This window comes from Myxocyprinus asiaticus, chromosome 10 (assembly GCF_019703515.2).
Source record: "Myxocyprinus asiaticus isolate MX2 ecotype Aquarium Trade chromosome 10, UBuf_Myxa_2, whole genome shotgun sequence".
Lineage (NCBI taxonomy): Eukaryota > Metazoa > Chordata > Actinopteri > Cypriniformes > Catostomidae > Myxocyprinus > Myxocyprinus asiaticus.
Genome location: NC_059353.1, coordinates 20603549 through 20623842, shown reverse-complemented (window position 1 = coordinate 20623842; position 20294 = coordinate 20603549). Strand labels below are relative to the sequence as shown.

The 20294-nt window shown below is 38.4% G+C and overlaps 1 protein-coding gene across 1 annotated transcript in view; it reads right to left on the bottom strand.

Annotated features, from left to right (window-relative positions):
• Nucleotides 1-20294, bottom strand: part of LOC127446882 (exportin-4-like) — a 69495-nt gene that overhangs the window by 27402 nt on the left and 21799 nt on the right. The window contains exons 3-6 of the mRNA XM_051708187.1: nt 18999-19140; nt 15410-15548; nt 13641-13757; nt 13396-13548 (exon numbers count right to left, since the gene is read on the bottom strand). Coding sequence (XP_051564147.1) covers nt 13396-13548; nt 13641-13757; nt 15410-15548; nt 18999-19140 — 551 coding nt within the window. The remainder of the gene's footprint in view (nt 1-13395; nt 13549-13640; nt 13758-15409; nt 15549-18998; nt 19141-20294) is intronic.

The following is a 20294-nucleotide window of genomic DNA, read 5'->3' as shown; positions in this document are numbered from 1 at the left end:
GCAGGGGATCAGAACGGCTCACTGAAAAGCGCAATAAAACAGCGCTACATGGATCAATTATCAACACTGCTCAATCATGGATAAAACAGCATCAGTGTAGAGCAGGTACGGTAATTCGCGGACAGACTATTTTAAATGCACCTGTGAACAAGTGAGACGTGCGACGGGAATCACGAAACCCATTTGAATGCGGTACAGAATTGAATGTGGTACTGTTGCAAAACCCGTATGTCTCGGTGATGAAACTAGTTTAAAATTAACAGCCCCCACATTCTAAACGACACAGGAAACAGGAGAAAACAAATTAGAAGGCTTTTCAATTCTCAAAATCACAACACTTACAAAAATGTACCATGGATTTACTGTAATAACACTAACTGTACGGTATTAACTATGGTAGTTGTGGCAGAAAAACTTCCTAAATGTATTTAGACTGCTGTTTTTCATAGATATTTACATAGAAACCATAGTTACTAACCATGGTATTGAGGAGCCATGCATGGTTTTACCTATGGTTACCATGAACTATTACAAATAGCATTGTTAAAACTATGGATACTATGGAAGAACTATGGTGCATTTTCATAATTATGGACCAAGCCATCATTTTTCCAACTGTGTAAAATATGTTCTCTTCTAATGCTCTCTTGGTTGTAGGAAAATGTAAGTTGTTTTGTTTGCCTTCAGAAATGCCAAGACATGACTGTAGTTTAATCAGTAAGAGCCTGATGAAAGGAATCTGCAAAGACCCAACTTAGTCACACTGTCAGAATATTTAAATTTAGCCATATAAAAATTAGGTGTTCATTTTTTCCACAGATGTTACTGTTGTTGATATCAACAATGTGCACAGGGTCATTGTCAAGCTGGAACCGGGTATAGACAAGGTGTTAGAGAGAGGAAAGTAGTTGGAAATTGTCTGAATCTGGAAGATACACAATCACTGAATTTATGAATATTTGATGCACTGTACAGATGACTTCCAAAGACTTGTGATAGCTACTTTCAACAAAACCTTACAAATCAATAAGCATTGTATGCCATTGTTATCAAGCAAAAATGTGTCTATGAACATAGCTGTCATGGAGTAAAAATTTCAAATTGTGAAATTTTGGCATTGATTTTGATAATATGACTGATCATGCAAAAAAACAAACAAAAAAAAACTGACTTTTATTTAAGGATAGTGATCAAATGAAGCCATTTATTATCACATAGTTGTTTGGCTCCGTTTTAAATCATAATGATAACAGAAATCACCCAAATGGCCCTGATTAAAAGTTGTTCGGGATACAAAGGTAAACCCACAGGTAACCTCAGAAGAAATACAGGCTGCTCTGGAAAAAGACAGTGTAGTTGTTTCAAGGAGCACAATACTTGTTGACCCCTCTCCAAACATAGCGCTTATGGTTGTGACCATAAAGTTCTATTTTGATCTCATCACTCCAAATTACAATGTGCCAGAAGCTGTGAGGCGTGTCAACGTGTTGTCGGGCATATTGTAACTGGGCTTTTTTGTGGCATTGGCTTCTTTCTGGCAACTCGACCATGCAACTCATTTTTGTTCAAGTATCGTCGTATTGTGCTCCTTGAAACAACCACACCGTATTTTTCCAGAGCAGCCTGTATTTCTCCTGAGGTTACCTGTGGGTTTTTCCTTTGTATCCCGAACAATTCTTCTGGCAGTTGTGGCTGAAATCTTTCTTTGTCTGCCTGACCTTGGCTTGGTATCAAGAGATCCCTGAATTTTCCACTTCTTAATAAGTGATTGAACAGTACTGACTGGCATTTTCAAGGCTTTGGATATCTTTTTATATCCTTTTCCATCTTTATAAATTTCCATTACCTTGTTATGCAGGCCTTTTGACAGTTCTTATCTGCTCCCCATGGGTCAGTATCTAGCCTGCTCAGTGCATCCACGTGAGAGCTAACAAACTCATTGACTATTTATACACAGACACTAATTGCAATTTAAAAAGGTGTGGGAAATTAACCTTTAATCGCCATTTAAACCTGTGTGTGTCACCTTGTGTGTCTGTAACAAAGCCAAACATTCAAGAGTATGTAAACTTTTGATAAGAGCCATTTGGATGATTTCTGTTACTATTATGATTTAAAAAGGAGCCAAACAACTATGTGATAATAAATGGCTTCATATGATCACTATCCTTAAATAAAAGTTTTTTGCATGGACAATCCTGAAAGTGGTGATAAAGAACCCAATGGTTTTTTTTTCTCCCAATTTGGAATGCCCAATTCCCAATGTGCTTTTAAGTCCTCGTGGTCACGTAGTGATTCGCCTCAGTCCGGGTGGCGGAGGACAAATCCCAGTTGCCTCCGCATCTGAGATCGTCAACCCGCGCATCTTATCACGTGGTTTGTTGAGAGTGTTGCCATGGAGACATAGCTCGTGTGCAGGCTTCACGCCATCCACCGCGGCAACCACACTCAACTCACCACGCACCCCACTGAGAACAAACCACATTATAGCGATCACGAGGAGGTTACCCCATGTGACTCTACCCTCCCTAGCAACCGGGCCAATTTGGTTGCTTAGGAGACCTGGCTGGAGTCACTCAGCACGCCCTGGATTCGAACTCGGGACTCTAGGGGTGGTAGTCAGCGTAAATACACACTGAGCTACCCAGGCCCTCATATAATGGGGTTCTTGAAGTTATGTGTAAAATAAGGTCTGTGGTAAACATTACTTGATTATACATGTACATTTTGTTCTACAGCATAAATTACACACATTCATACCTCAAACATGAATTTTGAAGCCGTAATTAACTAGTGAACTCCAGGGGTGGTAGCAGCGTCACTGAGCTACCCAGGCCCCCAAAGAACCCAATGTTAACAGCAAACAACCTCCAGAAAACTCAACAAACTGCGACTGCAAAGTTTTGTTCATGTGTACACTATCAGAAAAACAGTAAACAAGAATGGTGTTCATGGAAGGACACCACGAAGGAAACCACTGCTGTACAAAAAAGAAAAAAGACAGACATTGCGGCAAGCTCAAGTTTACCCAAGACCACATGGATGTTCTACAAATCTTCTAGGAAAATATTTTGTGGACAGATGAGACAATAGTTGAACTTTTTGGCAAAAATGTACAACGCTATGCGTGGAGTAAAAAGAGCACTGCACACCAACAACAAAACCTCATCCCAACTGTGAAGCATGGTGGAGGGAGCACCATGGTTTGGGGCTGCCTCAGGGTCTAGACACTTATTGATGGAACAGTGAATTTAAAAGTGTATGAAGACATTTTACAGGAGAATGTCAGGGCAGCAGTCCATGACCTCAAGCTAAAAGAGGTTGGGTAATGCAACAAGACAATGACCAAAAGCACACAAGTATATCAACTAAAGAATGGCAACAAAAAAAAGATGATTCGTGTTTTGGAATGGCCAAGTCAGGGTCCTGACATTTACCCAATTGAGATGCTGTGGCATGACCTAAAGAGGGCTGTGCAGTCAAGAAAATACCACATTTTATGAGTAATCAATGCATAAATCCAGGTCATTCTCCAAGTTCACAAACTTTTTCTTGCAACATTTTCTTTAATTGTCTTTTGTGTTCATGTCTCTCACAGTGTAAGATTAATACATATATATCTTAAGAGGTAGTCATTTATTCAAGATGAACGTGAAAAATAAAAAGCTAGATTAATTTGCATGAGGGAAAACCTCTCCCACATTTGACGTTTTCTTTTTTTTCAGTTACGTGAATTTGAAAAAGTGAACCTACAGTGCTTTGTGCTCACTATGCACTTCCTGCGTGGAGCTGGAAATAAACTGTTCAATGACTACACAATGATCGCAGTAAACTCGTATAATCGTGATTAGATCAAATTATCGCGACAGGCCTGTGTGTAACTTATGTGGTTTTGTATGGAGTGTTGTTAAGTGGCAGCTGAATGTGAGCTGGAGATTATATTGTGTGTCGAGTAAATCAATCAAGTAGCATTCAAGGAACAATTATGAAAGTGCTGAGAGCTGCCGGTGCCAGAGAGGAGTTCCAAGGCTATTAGGAAGCTTGAGTGTCACATCCTCCCTCTTAAGATTCCCCACAGCCTCAGGAATGCCCTCCTCCCCCTTGCTGGGCTGGGGAAAGCCGTCTTGAAGCTCTCTCAACTTGACTTGTGCATGAGCGTTAGAGATGAGGGGTGGCGCACAGCCATCTGTCATCTCCCTCTGCCATTCATAGCACCTGACCAACTCGAGGCCTGGCCACGACCTGCTCTGAGGTTACCAGGGCCATGGACAGACATGCTGTCCTGCAGACGGGGAGTGGGATCACCTGTTTGGGATCACACGAATGACATGTTTGGGATCACGTGAATGACATGTACACGCGCCAAGTGGGATTGTGTCGTGGACAGATCACACCCATGCCATGTGCCTGGATTCTGACAGATGGCGGCACTTTGAGCAAAGCGGCTGGATGGAGCATGCACAACAGTACCCATAACACTGAGCAGCGGCACCCACAGTCACCCTTCAGATCAGTTGTCACCACGCTTAACAGTGTGTGAAGAAATTAATGTTATAAATGGCCTTCTAGATAAACTCAGCAACCATCGCAGCTCGGGATCTTCTCCCTCTCTCACCACACATTTAGCGGTCCTCTTCCAGCAAACATGTCTAATATGTAGGTAACCATTCTACTTTTCAGAATATTGCGGTCATTTGCAATACATGGTAGCATGTCCGAATGAAACTGAAGAGGTCCTCAAAATCATGTAATTTAATCAAGGTGAACTATTCAAATAATTGTATCAAAGAGTAAACTCATCTCCTTGTTCTTAAATCTGCAGTGCTAAATTAATAATGAGCCAGTTTATTAACAACATAAGCTTGAGGTTATTTTCCTCACAGAAACTTGGCTTGACAGTAATTACAATGCTGTATCTAATGAAACATCCCCACCATGCTTTAAATTCTTTTGTTTCCCAAGAGTAAATGGGAAGGGAGGTGGTGTCATCTGTTTGTACTGCTGTACTTTATGCTGTAAACAAATTTCTCTGGGGGAATTTGAAACATTTGAGTACCTTGCGGTACATCTCAAGAGTGACCAACCTGTTCTATTATTAGTTATCCACCACCCTCCAAAGCTCAACAAAGGTCTTCTTGATTTTGGGGAACTGTTCTCTAGGATTTGAATGGACTTTGAATGTTTTAATTACTAGAGATTTCAATATTCACGTGGATGTACTCACTGATCCACTGGCAGTCAACTTCACAGGGTTACTAAACTCATTTGCAGCATGTATCTGGCCCCACATACAAACATGGCCATACCAGATAGTGACCATAGTAGATGCTGCTATTTTTGACCACTGTAGTATCAGTATGTACCAACACTGTGAGTGATAAGAGGACTGTCTCTAAGTGCTCTCAAAAGGAATTGTGTTAACCGATTCTTTACAGTTTTTTTTAAAAAACGTTGACGGATACTTCCAAATGCTGTCCATCATTTTGACATGCAAAAAATAAATACAAATAAAATTCTAACCTAGCAAATCAGTTTAAACTTCACTCTTTCGCTCTCTGTCCCGCTGTGTGTGTGTACCCTGTTTATTGTCTGGTATTAAAGACGCATTTCGGGTAATCTGATCACAAGTAGACAGGCGCCATCACCAGACTGTACATGGTACTATGCGTCTCTTTTGACCAATTGTGCTCGGATTTCAAGGAATGAGCCTCCGATTTCATGACTGTATACATCAATCATTATGACAGTGTGTTACTGCAAGAACAAAAAGCACAAAAAAGTGGTGTATAGTTTCTGCCAATAATATTTACATTTAATCTAAGCACAAACATTACATTTAGAGCAGAATTCTCAGTTATTTTAGTGGAGTAAGTGTATTAACTGAGTTTCAGATGTGTTTGCTTCTCATCTGTGTCACTTTATGTTTATATCAGGCACACTGAAAAAGTTCCATGAACCTGTCCATGTTTGTATGCATTTTTTTAATTTTCTGACCAGACGGTTATTTCCTTTTAAAGCCAAACATAACTGGCAAAGTTAAAAAAAACTTGATTTAGCGCATCGGTTGATTGACAGGTAGAACTTTTACCCTAGAACTCCAAAAACACTCAAAAATCTATTATATATACATTGTCATGTATATTCCATTATAAAGAATACTACACCCCTGAATGTAGCCCTTGTACTTATTAAATGAAAACAAGTATGACAGATACAGACTGAAATTTTACAACTCAGTCTGTCAGTGATGGATAGAGATTTTTTCAAGCACCACCTCTTGCTTTCACTGCAACTACTGCGGTGACCTGCTGGACTGAAACTCTATTGCCCTCTCTGTTATTGTGTTGTATACATTGTGTATTTATGGTCCTTAATGTCCTTTGCACTGTTTGCCCTTTTTGCACTATCTGTATTGTTGCACTATGTGTAGTTACATGTAAGTAAAATTGAAGTATGTTTAGTTAAATTACTCTTTTATATAGGCTAGATACGTGTCTATATACAGTACTGTGCAAAAGTTTTAGGCACTTGTAAAAAATGTTGCATAGTGAGGATGCCTTCAAAAATAATGACAAATAGTTTTCATTTATCACTTAATGTCATTCAAAGTCCAGTAAACTTAGAAAAGCTAAATCAATATTCAGTGTGACCACCTTTGCCTTTAAAACAGCACCAATTCTCCTAGGTACACCTGGACACAGTTTTTCTTGGTTGTTGGCAGATAGGATGTACCAAGCTTCTTGAAGAATTCGCCACAGTTCTTCTATCTATTTAGGCTGTCTCAACAGCTGACTCTTTATGTAATCTCAGACTGACACGATGTTCAGTGGGGGACTTTGTGGGGGCCATGACATCTGTTGCAGGGTTCTCCTATTCTAACCTTTCTATTTGCAAAAGTAATGTTTGAGCCTAACATTTATATTTCCTATTGACACACTAAAGCTGAAGATATAAATGCTTTTGTGAAACATCTTATGTGCCTAAGACTTCTGCACAGTACTGTATGTAGCATCGTGGTCCTGTGAGGCGCGACATTTCATTCTTTTGTATGTCTCTACATATAACGGAGTGACAATAAAGCTCAACTTGAACTTAAATGGAGCTCAATATCGTCTCTTACTCCTCTTACCACCTCCTCCTCAGCCATTTTAGTGTGAGTTTTAGTCTCAGGCTGTGTGAATGTATCAACTCTGCTGCCCCCTTAAAAACAAAGGCTGTCCTTGGGAGAACTTAAACCCACTGGAGAAACAGCACCTCCACAGTAAAGTTAAAAAGAGACTGAAGCAGAAAGGCAGTGGAAGCGTGCAAAGCTAACAGTTCACCATGCCAACTATAAAAATTACTTAAACATACTAAATATAAAATGAGGTCTGCCAGAAACTCTTCAGGTTCAATTGACAGAAACAAAGACAATCCTAGATTACTCTTCTCCACTACAGATAAGACTGCTTAACCCCTCAGCCTCAAATATCATCTGATCTTGGGGGGCTTGGGTAGCTCAGCAAGTATTGACACTGACTACCACCCCTGGTGTCGCGAGTTCGAAATCCAGGGTATGCTGAGTGACTCCAGCCAGGTCTCCTAAGCAACCTAGTCACATGGGGTAACCTCCTCGTGGTCACTATAATGTGGTTCTCGCTCTCGGTGGGGTGCGTGGTGAGTTGTGTGTGGATACCGTGGAGAATAGCGTGGGCCTCCACACACGCTACGTTTCCGCGGTAACGCGCTCAACAAGCCACGTGATAAGATGCGCAGACTGACGGTCTCAGAAGAGGAAGCAACTGAGGTTCATCCTCCGCCACCCAGATTGAGGTGAGTCACTATGCCACCGTGAGGACTTAGAGCGCATTGGGAATTGGGCATTCCAAATTGGGGAGAAAAGGTATAAAAATAAATAAATAAATAAATAAATAAAAATCACCTGATCTCTTCAGAAGTGAAAAGTGCAATGAGTTTGCAGCATTCTTCAGTGATAAAAAAACATGGCCAACCCTTGTCTTACCAGTATGGGCTTAAACTCTCCTCCTTCTGCTGTGAAATGTAATCGGTCCACTTTCTCAGTGGTCAGCCCTTACACACACAAACAGGTCAAATAACTTATGAACTCTTCTAGCTGTCCTCTTTACCCAATACCTTCCTCAAAACAGTTTTGAGCTCCTTATTGCCAGACATTCTGAGTATTGTTAATCAGTCCCTCCAGCAAGGAAATGTTTCACATACTTTTAAAAGGCAGCAATAGTTAGGCATCTGCTGGAGAAAAGCACTTGGTTCTTTTATGCTCAGTATCTATAGACCTATCTCCAATCTTCCATTTATTGGCAAAGTAATTGAAAATGTAGTGTTTGTACAGCTCAATAACCATCTTAACACCAATAATCTTAATGAAACATTCCAGTCTGGCTTAAGGGCCAACCATGGCATGGAAACAGCACTTCTAAAGATTCTAAATGACTTGCAAGTCAATTCCGCTAAACTGTCAATCCTAGTTTGCTTAGAACACAGTGCTATATTTGACACAGTTCAAGACAAGATTCTGCTTGAACGATTGCAGAACTGGGTTGGCCTATCAAGCCCAGTCCTAGACTGGTTTAGGTCCTACTTAAGTAGCAGGGGGTAAACACACCTCCAGACATCATGTGATATCTTGCGGTGTCCCGCAAGGCTCAATTCTGGGCCTGCTGTTATTAACTTATATATGCTTCCATTAGCTGGTGTAATTAATCAATACAATATTTTATCAGTATGCAGATGATACACAACTCTACTTGTCACTTGCACCAGATGCCCAAAAATCAATTAGCAACATGCTGGACTACATAGAGAGCATATATAAGACAGAGGTACATGTTATCGGCAACAACGCGCACAGACAGTCTATTACGCCTTATCTAGACTCCTTGCCTCTAAGTGGGCCAATAATCACAAATCAAGAATGTGTTTGACAGTGCACTTAGTTATACAAACGTATCTGCAATATCTGTAAAACAGCATATTATCACCTTCAAAACGCCTCTGAAGTATGTGATATTCTCTCCCCTGCTGACAGTAAGAAACTTATCCAGGTATTTGTTACATCCAGACTTGATTATCGCAATAGTATTTCAGTCAGTTTATCAAAGAGCTCTAGTAGACACCTGCAAAGAGTTTAGAATGCAGCAGCTAGAATCCTGACTTGTATTAGACTGAAGAGTCACATACCGTAGCACTATACACTCCACCTAGATCACTCAGATCGTCCAACTGTAAATTGCTGGTGGTACCTAAAATACAGCTGACAACTGGGAAGTCAGCCTTTAGTCACTATGGTCCCAAGCTGTAGAACTCTCTCCCCGATTGCCTACAAGCACTCCATTAACACTTTTAAAAAGTATCTCAAAGCACACTTATTCACACAATAAATTTACTGAAAACCAATGAAAGAGAAAACAAAATACAATTGTTAATGTTTTTTGCATTTATTTTTTCATTCTTTTAACTGTCTTTTACTCAAATTTTTATGTTTAAATTCTATGTTTAACATTACTCTGTATTTTATTCTATATGTGAACATCTGTAAAGCACTTTGTAAACATTGTTTTAATTTAAAATAAAGCTTTCCATACTTGCTTGCTTACTCGGAGCAACCTGAGGACGTGCTGATGACCATTCTAATATCATTGATTTTCTTCATGCAAAAAGTTACAAACTTGTTACATTTGCTGTCAGAGAGCAGTTCACAGGAAACCTGAATTGGGGGTTACTTAGACTCTACAAAGAGAGTGTGGGTGTAAAGTTGCTATTTATAATGTTTGAGAAGAAAGTCTTATCTGTGCCTAGTTCCACATTGAAAGCATGAAGGCTGTCTTAATAGATGTTATAATGGACTTTTTGTTTTCCGCCACATGAACTCAGCTTTCCTGCATTTTTTTCCCGTGCTTTGTACTGCTGTTGTCTTTCTACAAGGTACTTTATGCCTGCCAGTAATGTTCCTGACCTTAACAGGAGCAATGTCATCAATAGTATTTTTAACTTTTGAATATGGCTGTCAATCGCTTGAAATTTTTAATCAAATTAATTATATGATGTGCCGATTAAATGTTGAATTATATTAAATCGCATGTATCAATATTTACTGGAAGGGCACCCAAATAAAGACAATCTAGCATATAATAATTTAAATAATTATAAATATCACATTATGAATATTATAACTTAGAGAATCGGCCACAAGGTGGCGCTATAAGCTAATTTTCATTTTTGCTAATTACTTTGGAACAGTAAGGGCTGGAATAAAAATGTATGTTTCCTCTGAATTCTTCAGCGCTTCCAAATCAGTATTTGGATTTCGATTGGCAAAAAAAAAAAACAAAAAAAAAACAAAAAAATCTATAAAACTATGCTTTTTCTGAAAAAACTAGTTTTTCGAACTTGTCCTAGATTGTTTGTCCGATTTGCATGGATTTTGGTATACATTATGGATAAAAATGTATTAAAATAATTTTGATTTAAGTCATTCAGAAGATATAAGCCGTTACATTTTTGGGTGCGGCCCATTATGACTAATTGGCAATATCAATATATAAATAATAATCTTGTGAATACAATATTTAAATATAAAACTTGTTACACATGGACAACATACAATTCGGAGGTCACATGCAAAATGTGAAGGCTGAAGTATGTTATCTTGGCTCCCTTGGCCTTTTTCCAGAACATTTCCTTGGGTGCTGAATCTTGGAGCATCGTTTCTTTCAAGTGTTTCAAAGAGTTCATTGAAGGTTCTTAGGGTGTGTTTTCATTTTTTTTCTGACTGCTCTTCCCAAATATAATTTATTCCCCACATGCGTAATAATCCGATTATACAGTTAAATGATTCATCAGAATGTTCCAAAGTCCCTTATTTAAATTAAAAAAACATTGCTCCAGGGAGGCAGCAAGTAGTGGTATCCTGCTGCCAATGTTTCTGATAATAAAGTCACCCACTATCAGAGTGCTGGGCTCGGCTTTGATCACAGCAGAATGCCGCTGCCTGCTCAACCTCGAGTGCCTTCTAGCTGCAATGTTAGCTACTGACTGATGTCATCAATGTCTGATCACTTTTGGTCTTCTTCCACATAGATTAATGGTTAAAATATATTTTCAAGACATATAAAAGGTAGAAGAATACTAGTATTGGCCAGTCAGGTCATAGCCATATCTGGGGTGGAAAATGCCAATGCGGCAATTTGTAATACTTGTGACAGTCTGATGTCTAGAGCACCTTTGGGTCTAGCTCCCAGTTTATGCCATCAGTTTGTGCTCTCAGTTCTCAGTTAATCTTGGCATCTGTCCTGCTGGCTTATCAAGGCTCAGTATAGCCTGCTGAATGGCTGGTATGAAAATTAGAAATTAAAACACAAAAGTAAGGGAGCAAAGCACAGAGCAGCAAGCAAAAACATCCAAACAGTAGCAAAGCAGGAAGTGTAATAATATCACAAACAATATAACCAATCAAGTCAATTTTAAGAAAAAAGATAAGAACATTCTTAGGAAGTCTTTGAGAATACAAGATAATCTTAACTTTTTTCTTAAAAAAGAAAATAGTAGTTAAAAATAATTTTATTCTTATGAATGTTTCATCAATCCGGCCCTTGGATTCAGTACCAATCTGCTTTTTTCTAGCAGTTTCTGAGACATGTCTTATGTAACGACACCTTGATAGTTCACACAAAAAAAATAAAATTATGTCATTGTTCACTCATTACATATCGTTCCGATCCCGTATAATTTACTACTTCTGTGGAACAGAAAAGGAAAAATTTATGAATTTTCATACAGCTTTTTGCCAAATAAAGTGAATGGTTACAAAAAAAAAAAAAAGAAAAAAAAAAAAAAAAAAAAAAAACAGCATAAAGCTTCTGTTAAAAGTGGTTTACAACTTATGCAATATGTTCCAAGTCTTCAGAAGTCGTACAATCACTTTGTATGATGAACAGACTGAAATGTACATCTTATTCACTCTAAAATCAAATCACTGACCAACTTCCCTTTGTAGTGCCCAAATCAAATATGGCGACTAATTCACTTTCAGTATTTGGCATTATATAAAGCAGTGTGAAGATTAAAAAAAAAGAAGAAAAAAAAAAAGTGTGTTCCACAGGAGAAATAAAAGTCATACAGGTATGGAGAATAGGGTGTGTAATAAAATGTTCATTTTTTGGGTGAACTATTCCTTTAAAAAACACATCAGTCTGAGACAGGTGAACTCAAAACCAGCTTATACATGCCTTCTTTATTAAGACCAAAATATTTTGTTTTAAAATGTCTCTAACACGCACACACACGCATGCACGCACGCACGCACACACACTTAACATTGTGTCCTTTCTGTGTCCTTAACAAATATGCTCTTTGTAGCAAAGAACAATCTCCTCCTCCAGCTCCCAGTTGGCAATTAATATGACTTCAGGCTATGCAAACACCTCAATGCACAAACGGCTGCCCGACATTCCAGACCAGCACTCAATGAGCTGTGTGTTTAAAGGCACACTTATTGGGCACGATAAGGGCTTGGCACAGGCCTCCTTTGTAAGTGATATGCGACCCTGGTTGGCACCGACGCCAACACTGATCTCTTTAAAGAGACAGAGAGACACACAGTCAGCCTGAGTGGGATTAACACCTCCGATAGCTAAAACACACACAGACGCACACGCACCATCAATCACAGCGCCACAGCTCAAGGTTTAGGACTAACACTAGCAGATGCTAATATTAAGAGATTATATGTGCAAAGGCAACGTAAAACTCGCGAGACTTGATACTTAAAACCAAACCTTCAGCAATGTGTATGAACATATTCAAATGAATGTAGAATAATTCACCCAAAAATGAACATTTTGTTTCCAACCAAGTATTATTTTATTTTTCTGTAAAACACAAAAGTGGATTGTGGTGGATAGTGGTAGTAGACATGCCAAGCTCCATAAAAGACAAAAAGCTGTGGCGCTGTGAGTAGTGCATGTGCTTGAAACACATAAGAGCAGTTGTGCACACAGCAATGCATGTTTAAGTCTGGCCTGCATCATGTCCTGATCCTATTTCTCCCCCTCTCTCTCCCTCCACAGTTTCATCATTCCTATACATTTACACACAAAAAATTAAATCACTGAAGAATGCTGCAAACTCATTGCACTTTTCACTTCTTAAGAGCTCAGATTATATTTGAGGCTGAGGGGTTAAGCAGTCTATCTATAGTGGAGAAGAGTAATCTAGGATTGTCTTTGTTTCTGTCAACTGAACGAAGAGTTTCTGGCAGACCTCATTTTATATTTAGTATGTTTAAGTTATTTTTATAGTTGGCCTATTAATAAAATAAAATAAATCATAAGCACACAAATATCAATAAACATGTAAATCTAGTAATGAAAGGATATGATTGGGTGGGAGAAAGTTCCAGCTGAGCACTTGATTGGCCAGCGCAAGGTAACGTTGGAACACTGAGGACATTTGAGCGTTGAGGTTTTCCCTCCGACTGAACTCCTGCAGGACCTCCATAGTGAGCATGAAGATCTGCATGAGATCATCCTCCTGCAACACACAAACACACATCAGAATCCCAAACAGCAAAAACACCCGTTAATAAAGGCCAAACTGAGAATAACAGGGCAGTGATGACAGACCTGAAAAATGCGCTTGCAGCTTCCATGGAACTCCATGCTGAGGCCAATGTTGCTGGTCTTATTGGAGCTGGAGAACTCACTCAACAGAGCAGTCAGGATGGAGCAGGCAAGTGTTTGCTAGCAGGACGGACACATACATGCACAATGGTAAAAATCGCACTGAACAACAAGTTGAAATAAATTACATATCTTAGACTTATTCAGTGAATTCTCATGGCTAAATTTAAACAATAGTGGCCAAAAGTTGTCCAAAAACTAAATCATAAATACAAATTAGATTCAGCAGAGATTGAAGTAACATCTTTTACAAGACTTTGCTGTTTGAGACTAAACAAATGTAAATGTTTGCACTTCTATCATGAAATTGGAGTGCCCTCTGCAGGACAGAATAGATAGCATGTAATTTTTCTCTAAAAGACCTCATGATAGCAAAATTGGGGATGTTTGGCTTTTAGTCCACATCTATAGAGCTGTTCAGCCGTGACGTCAATTTGTAGGAGAACCCAGAAGTCTAATTTGCCATGGGTTCAATCTGGATTTTCCAATGGGTTTTTATAATGGGGTTCTTGAAGTTATGTGTAAAAGAAGGTCTGTGGTAAACATTATTTGACGTTAAGTGGATGTTTTGTTCTACAACATAAATTACACACTTTCATACCTAAAATGTGAATTTTTAAGCTGCTGTGCGTTTAAAAAAAAAAAAAAAAAATGTAGTTAATTACGGCTTCAAAATTCATGTTTGAGGTATGAATGCGTGTAATTTATGCTGTAGAACAAAATGTACATGTATAATCCAGTAATGTTTACCACAGACCTTATTTTACACATAACTTCAAGAACCCCATTATATGAGGGCCTGGGTAGCTCAGTGTGTATTTACGCTGACTACCACCCCTAGAGTCCCGAGTTCGAATCCAGGGTGTGCTGAGTGACTCCAGCCAGGTCACCTAAGCAACCAAATTGGCCCTGTTGCTAGGTAGGGTAGAGTCACAGGAGGGTAACCTCCTCGTGGTCGCAATTAGTGGTTCTCGCTCTCAATAGGGCACGTGGTAAGTTGCGTGTGGATTCTCCGCGATGTCATGCACAGCCATGTGATAAGATGCACGGATTGTCCGTCTCAGAAGTGGAGGCAACTGAGACTTGTCCTCTTCCACCCGGATTGAGGTTTGTAACTACGCCACCAAGAGGACCTAGTAAACAGTGGGAATTGGGCATGCCAAATGCATTTTTTTTTTTTTTAAATAAAAACCCATAGGAAAATCCAGAGGGAACCCATGGTGAATTCTCTCTGGGCTTTTGGACTACACGCTGAACAGCTCTATTAGCTTTGAGGCCATCTATATGCTAGTCTACTGCTAGTTTTGCTCTTTACAAACAAATGGACAATATATACTGATGAATCATCTTGCACTACAATTTTTGTCCAATAAAATGCTCTCTAGAATGAGAATGTCCCTCCACCTTATACCACCTCCCACCGACTTGGAAGTAGCAAAATATGGTTCATGGGCTGTGATGCAACTGTTTTTTTGTTTTTGTTTTTTAAGAAACTGAACATGTCCAACCCAAATATACAGTTTCAACAGGAAAGAAACATTTGGACTCATTAAGAGATTTAAACCAAGTAACTTATAAATAGAATGCTAACAAATTTATTGACAGAGGGAATCGATTGCCTAAGACTCAAATTGAGCCAATGTTGCAGTAAAGTTTGACTTTGTGTAAACTTGTGTGATTTCTCACTACTGTTGGCTGTGCAAAAGTCTTACCACTGTGGGATTGCCACTGCTGATGAGCTGGCTGACCTCATGGAAGATGCTCTTGCAGTTGATGGATTTGTCAAGAGAGCCTCTCTTCACTATTACTGCCACTGCTAATAGGATCTGCTCTCTAACATACTTCTGCAGACTACAGAGAAGGAAAGGAGACAGACAGATTTACACAGTTTAAAGACCCAGTGGAATTGATTTTCAAGGGCATTTTATAATATTATGAGGGCAGTTCTGTCATCCAATTGTCAAACTGAAAATAAGTTACTTTATTTCATTAATTGAAATAAGTTCTCAATATAAACAATCATGTCTAATACCTATAAAATTAGATAAACAAAATACAAAAGTAGCTGTAAATCTCATAATACAATAAACATTGGCAGAAAACATTATAAATAAGTTTTCATTAGATTATATAGTGCTCTATATTAGCCTTTTTAGACTTTGAATTACATTTTTGAGTTTGTGTTTTTTTCACGTTCAGTATAGATATACCTAGTTTTTTATGAAATGAACAATTCCACAGAAATGTCAACCATACCATGGAAAAATAAAGTTAAGCAAAGAAACAAATACCTTTTTAAATTGTTAATTTAGTTCCATAAGGTTTTTTTTTTGTGTTTTTTTTTTTAAGAAAATTGCATTGTTTATTCCCACCTTTTAAGCGGGGTGGTGCACCATTTCTTTAAAAAAAATTCAAGAAACCATATTTCATAGTCGCAAAAAAGGGATCAAAGGAATATTTTATTTTCACTTCATGTTAACAAATCACTTTCCAGAAAGACAAGGAAATGTCTGAGAAATATATACACTTTTTCATAACAGCGCTTCATTTTGAAATTATATGAGCCAGATTTGGGAGGTCAATACATTTCAGTGGTATTCATTCAAATAAATGAATACTCTCTGTACAAAGCTAATATTAAATGTTAAAGGAATATTCCGGGTTCAATACGACTGCACAAATGCAGTCGAAGCTAAGCACAATCGACTGCAGTTGTGACAAAATTGATTACCACAAAAATTTATTTTGACGTGCCCCTCCTTTTCTTTAAAAAAAAGCTCTTACGATGGATTTGAATGGGGCCAGTTAATTTAAGTGCTTTTATAAAATTATAAGCTTCACATTTCTGTCTTTAAACCCTCCAAAAATTGGCCCCATTAACTTCCGTTGTAAGTGCCACACAGTAACCTGTAAGTGTCTCACTGTAACCTAGTTTTTTTGCTTTTTTTATAGTAGGGACGAGTCAAAATGATTTTTTGTGGTAATCAAAATTATGCCACAAATGCTGTCGATTGATCTTAACTTGTAATGAACTTGTATTTATGTAAGATAACAAATTGTCTTCCATCTTTACTTCTAACATCCAAAATAATGTGTTACAGACGCTTCATATAAAATTATATAAACATCAATGAGAGAATCAAACATGCCCAACTCTTTTTCAATTACCATGATTATTCCAACAGATTGCTGACTATTGCTTTGACCTGTGATGTGTTTCAAGCATTCTACGTCTACAGCCAACATTTGTGAAGGGATCATTTTGACCAACTTTGCGATTTGAATTGTAATTTGATAATTTGATAAACATCATCTAATATTGCTGAGCTGCTCAGCATGTGCCACACACCCGCTAGAGGGTGCTGCTCACTCAGCAGTGCTGACAGCAGCTGTGGTTTAGTAAATTCATCATGTTGCCTTGTTGGATATCATATCGATATCTTAGAGGTCTGCAGGTTTCAAAGCATTTTGGATGTTTTTTCACAGAATTTTGTGTATGGTCTTCCAAAAACTTGTCATTTTGTCACGTCCATAACGCAAGATCCTTTCCTGATCTAAACTGGAAAAATAAACTGGTCTAGACTGAAAATTTCCTCATGTCTGGACTATCTGCAGGGGTTTATAATTACACATACAAATGGTTCGATATAAGCTACTGGCTATGGGTACTTAATGTTTCCCCTATATGCATTTTGCACCAGCGCTGCGTCACTGCTGAATTATGAGCTTGGGATTTCACATGGTTTAACATTCTTGATGCAATCTAACGCTTGCCAGCCCCAGTCAGCTGTGCGTTTTGTACAATGGGAAAGAGACCCCACCACACACACATACACACGCAAATACTCAGTGACGTCACCGCATAACACACGTGTCAAACTCTGTCAAACTTTTCACTGAGCAATCAGTTAGCGCTTTCTTCATGAATATTAATGAGACTTCCCGTCATCTGTATGTTTTGGAGCACATTTTGCTCACTTCAAAAGCGGAATGAAACAGCACTATGCGGATCAATTTTCAGCATGGCACAATCATGGATAAAACAGCATCAGTGTAGAGCAGGTACGGTAATTCGCAGACAGACTATTTTAAATGCACCTGTGAACAAGTGAGATGTGCGACGGGAATCACGAAACCCATTTGAATGCGGTACAGAATTGAATGTGGTACTGTTGCAAAACCCGTATGTCTCGGTGATGAAACTAGTTTAAAGTTAACAGCCCCCACATTCTAAACGACACAGGAAACAGGAGAAAACATAAATTAGAAGGCTTTTCAATTCTCAAAATCACAACACTTACAAAAATGTACCATGGATTTACTGTAATAACACTAACTGTACTGTATTAACTATGGTAGTTGTGGCAGAAAAACTTCCTAAATGTATTTAGACTGCTGTTTTTCATAGATATTTATATAGAAACCATAGTTACTAACCATGGTAGTGAGGAGCCATGCATGGTTTTACCTATGGTTACCATGAACTATTACAAATAGCATTGTTAAAACTATGGATACTATGGAAGAACTATGGTGCATTTTCATAATTATGGACCAAGCTATCAGTTTACCAACTGTATAAAATCTGTACTCGTAATGCTCACTTGGTTGTAGGAAAATGTAAGTTGTTTTGTTTGCCTTCAGAAATGCCAAGACATGACTGTAGTTTAATCAGTAAGAGCCTGATGAAATGAATCTGCAAAGAAGACCCAACTTATTCACACTGTCAGAATATTTAAATTTAGCCATATAAAAATTGGGTGTTCATTTTTTCCACAGATGTTACTGCTGTTAATATCATAATTTTCATCTGCATACCAACCTCAAAATCAATACTGTACTGTCAAATGTGCATTTCCATGCACATAACATGTAATATTATTTGCATGGGTGCTACAAAAGCATGTGCTGGTGCAACATTTTCAACGGGCCCTATAAGGACACAAATAAACCCTAATGTGGCCCAGGCTGAAACTGAGTTTAACACCCCTCTTTCAAGCTATTCCTTGACCAATACGCGTTAATACGGGTCCAGCATTGTGGACTTGTGGATGCGTGCATAACAGCACTGCTGCTGAAAAAAATCCTAGGGGAAACACGGTATATATGAAGTTAAATTTCACGTTTACACTGGAAATGTCATGCCCGTAACAGTGGAACTGCCCAAATATCAAATGTTAGATAAAGATTAAGATGGGCATTTTGTACCCTCACATTTTAAAAATGTGGGGCCTTTTTGTCACTTTCGGTGGCTTTTTTGCTTCAAGCTCTTGTGGATTTTTCACCTTGATTCACACTTACTTGGGTCTTTGTAAGACATAGGTGAGGAGGAATGTTCTTAGGGACTCAATGCTGTTCTTCTCCAGCAGGATCCATTCTCTAACCACGGCCTCCATGATGGCTGTGGCAGCCTGGAACAACACATAGTCCACTTTACTAGTCTCTGTGAAAAAGACAAAACAATATTAATTTTAGTTATTACAATATTTATTATTAAAATTACATTTGAAAAACAACCCTCAGATGATTTCCTTAAATTCACAGCTTAGTCTCATAAAACAACATAAGGGTAAAAATGAGAGCTGTCAGAATTAACCCGTTAACGCATGCAATTAATTAAATTTTCAACACATTAATTTTTCTTAATAGTGATTAACGCATTTATCGTATACAGCATAAACACTGGTGTGAAATGCAGAACCTTTGTAATGTGTCCACCTGGAGTCATTACACTGACGCACAAGCCACAGTGCCAGAGCCCTTCTATCAAGAGGAGCTTAGCATAAAACAGCATAACGCGGCAGTCCCATAGACATGGTGGTACTGTCTTTACACACTAGCTGACCGTTATGCTCTCTCCTATGATAGAGCCGTGGAGGTTGTAATCTCATTAAATAAAGAATCTCTGACAGCGCTTCCCTGTCAGTGATAAATGATGAGACTTGTGATAGAAATCAAGTATTTTTCAGCCTATGTAAGGTGCATGGTGAGTTCAAAGCATGCTCGACACTGGCATTGCCACCCTGTTGAAATCATGAATGTAGCTTCACGATTGCTGTAGGAAAGCGAATAGCCACAGTCTACCAGCAGAGTTTCTGGTGCCCTACGCAGACTGCGTTATATGTGTATAGGGAGCGGCGTTACTGTATATATATATATATATATATATATATATATATATATATATATATATAGTCAAATTTCAACACTTTCAAAATCTGCGACTGATTGCGATAACTACAAAAAAATTATGCAATTAATCATGATAAAAAAAAATTAACAACTGACAGCACTAGTACAAATGCAAGATTCTACAGATTCATTACCTGAGTTCTTTAAGAAGTCAAGTCAGTCTTATTTGCAGGTTTTATTTGTAATCTTACATAAATATTGTGTCAAAGCAGCTTTACAGAAAATAATGTCTTAATCACCCTAGTGAGCAAGCCAAAGGTGAATAAGGCAAAGAAAAACTCCTTGAGATGTTTAAATATGAGGAGGAAGAAACTTTGGGAGGAACCAAGACTCAGAAGGTTTGATTTTGGTGAAGTAGCATCAGTAAACACAGTAATAGACAGATTTCACCTGTGTTAGAGAGAC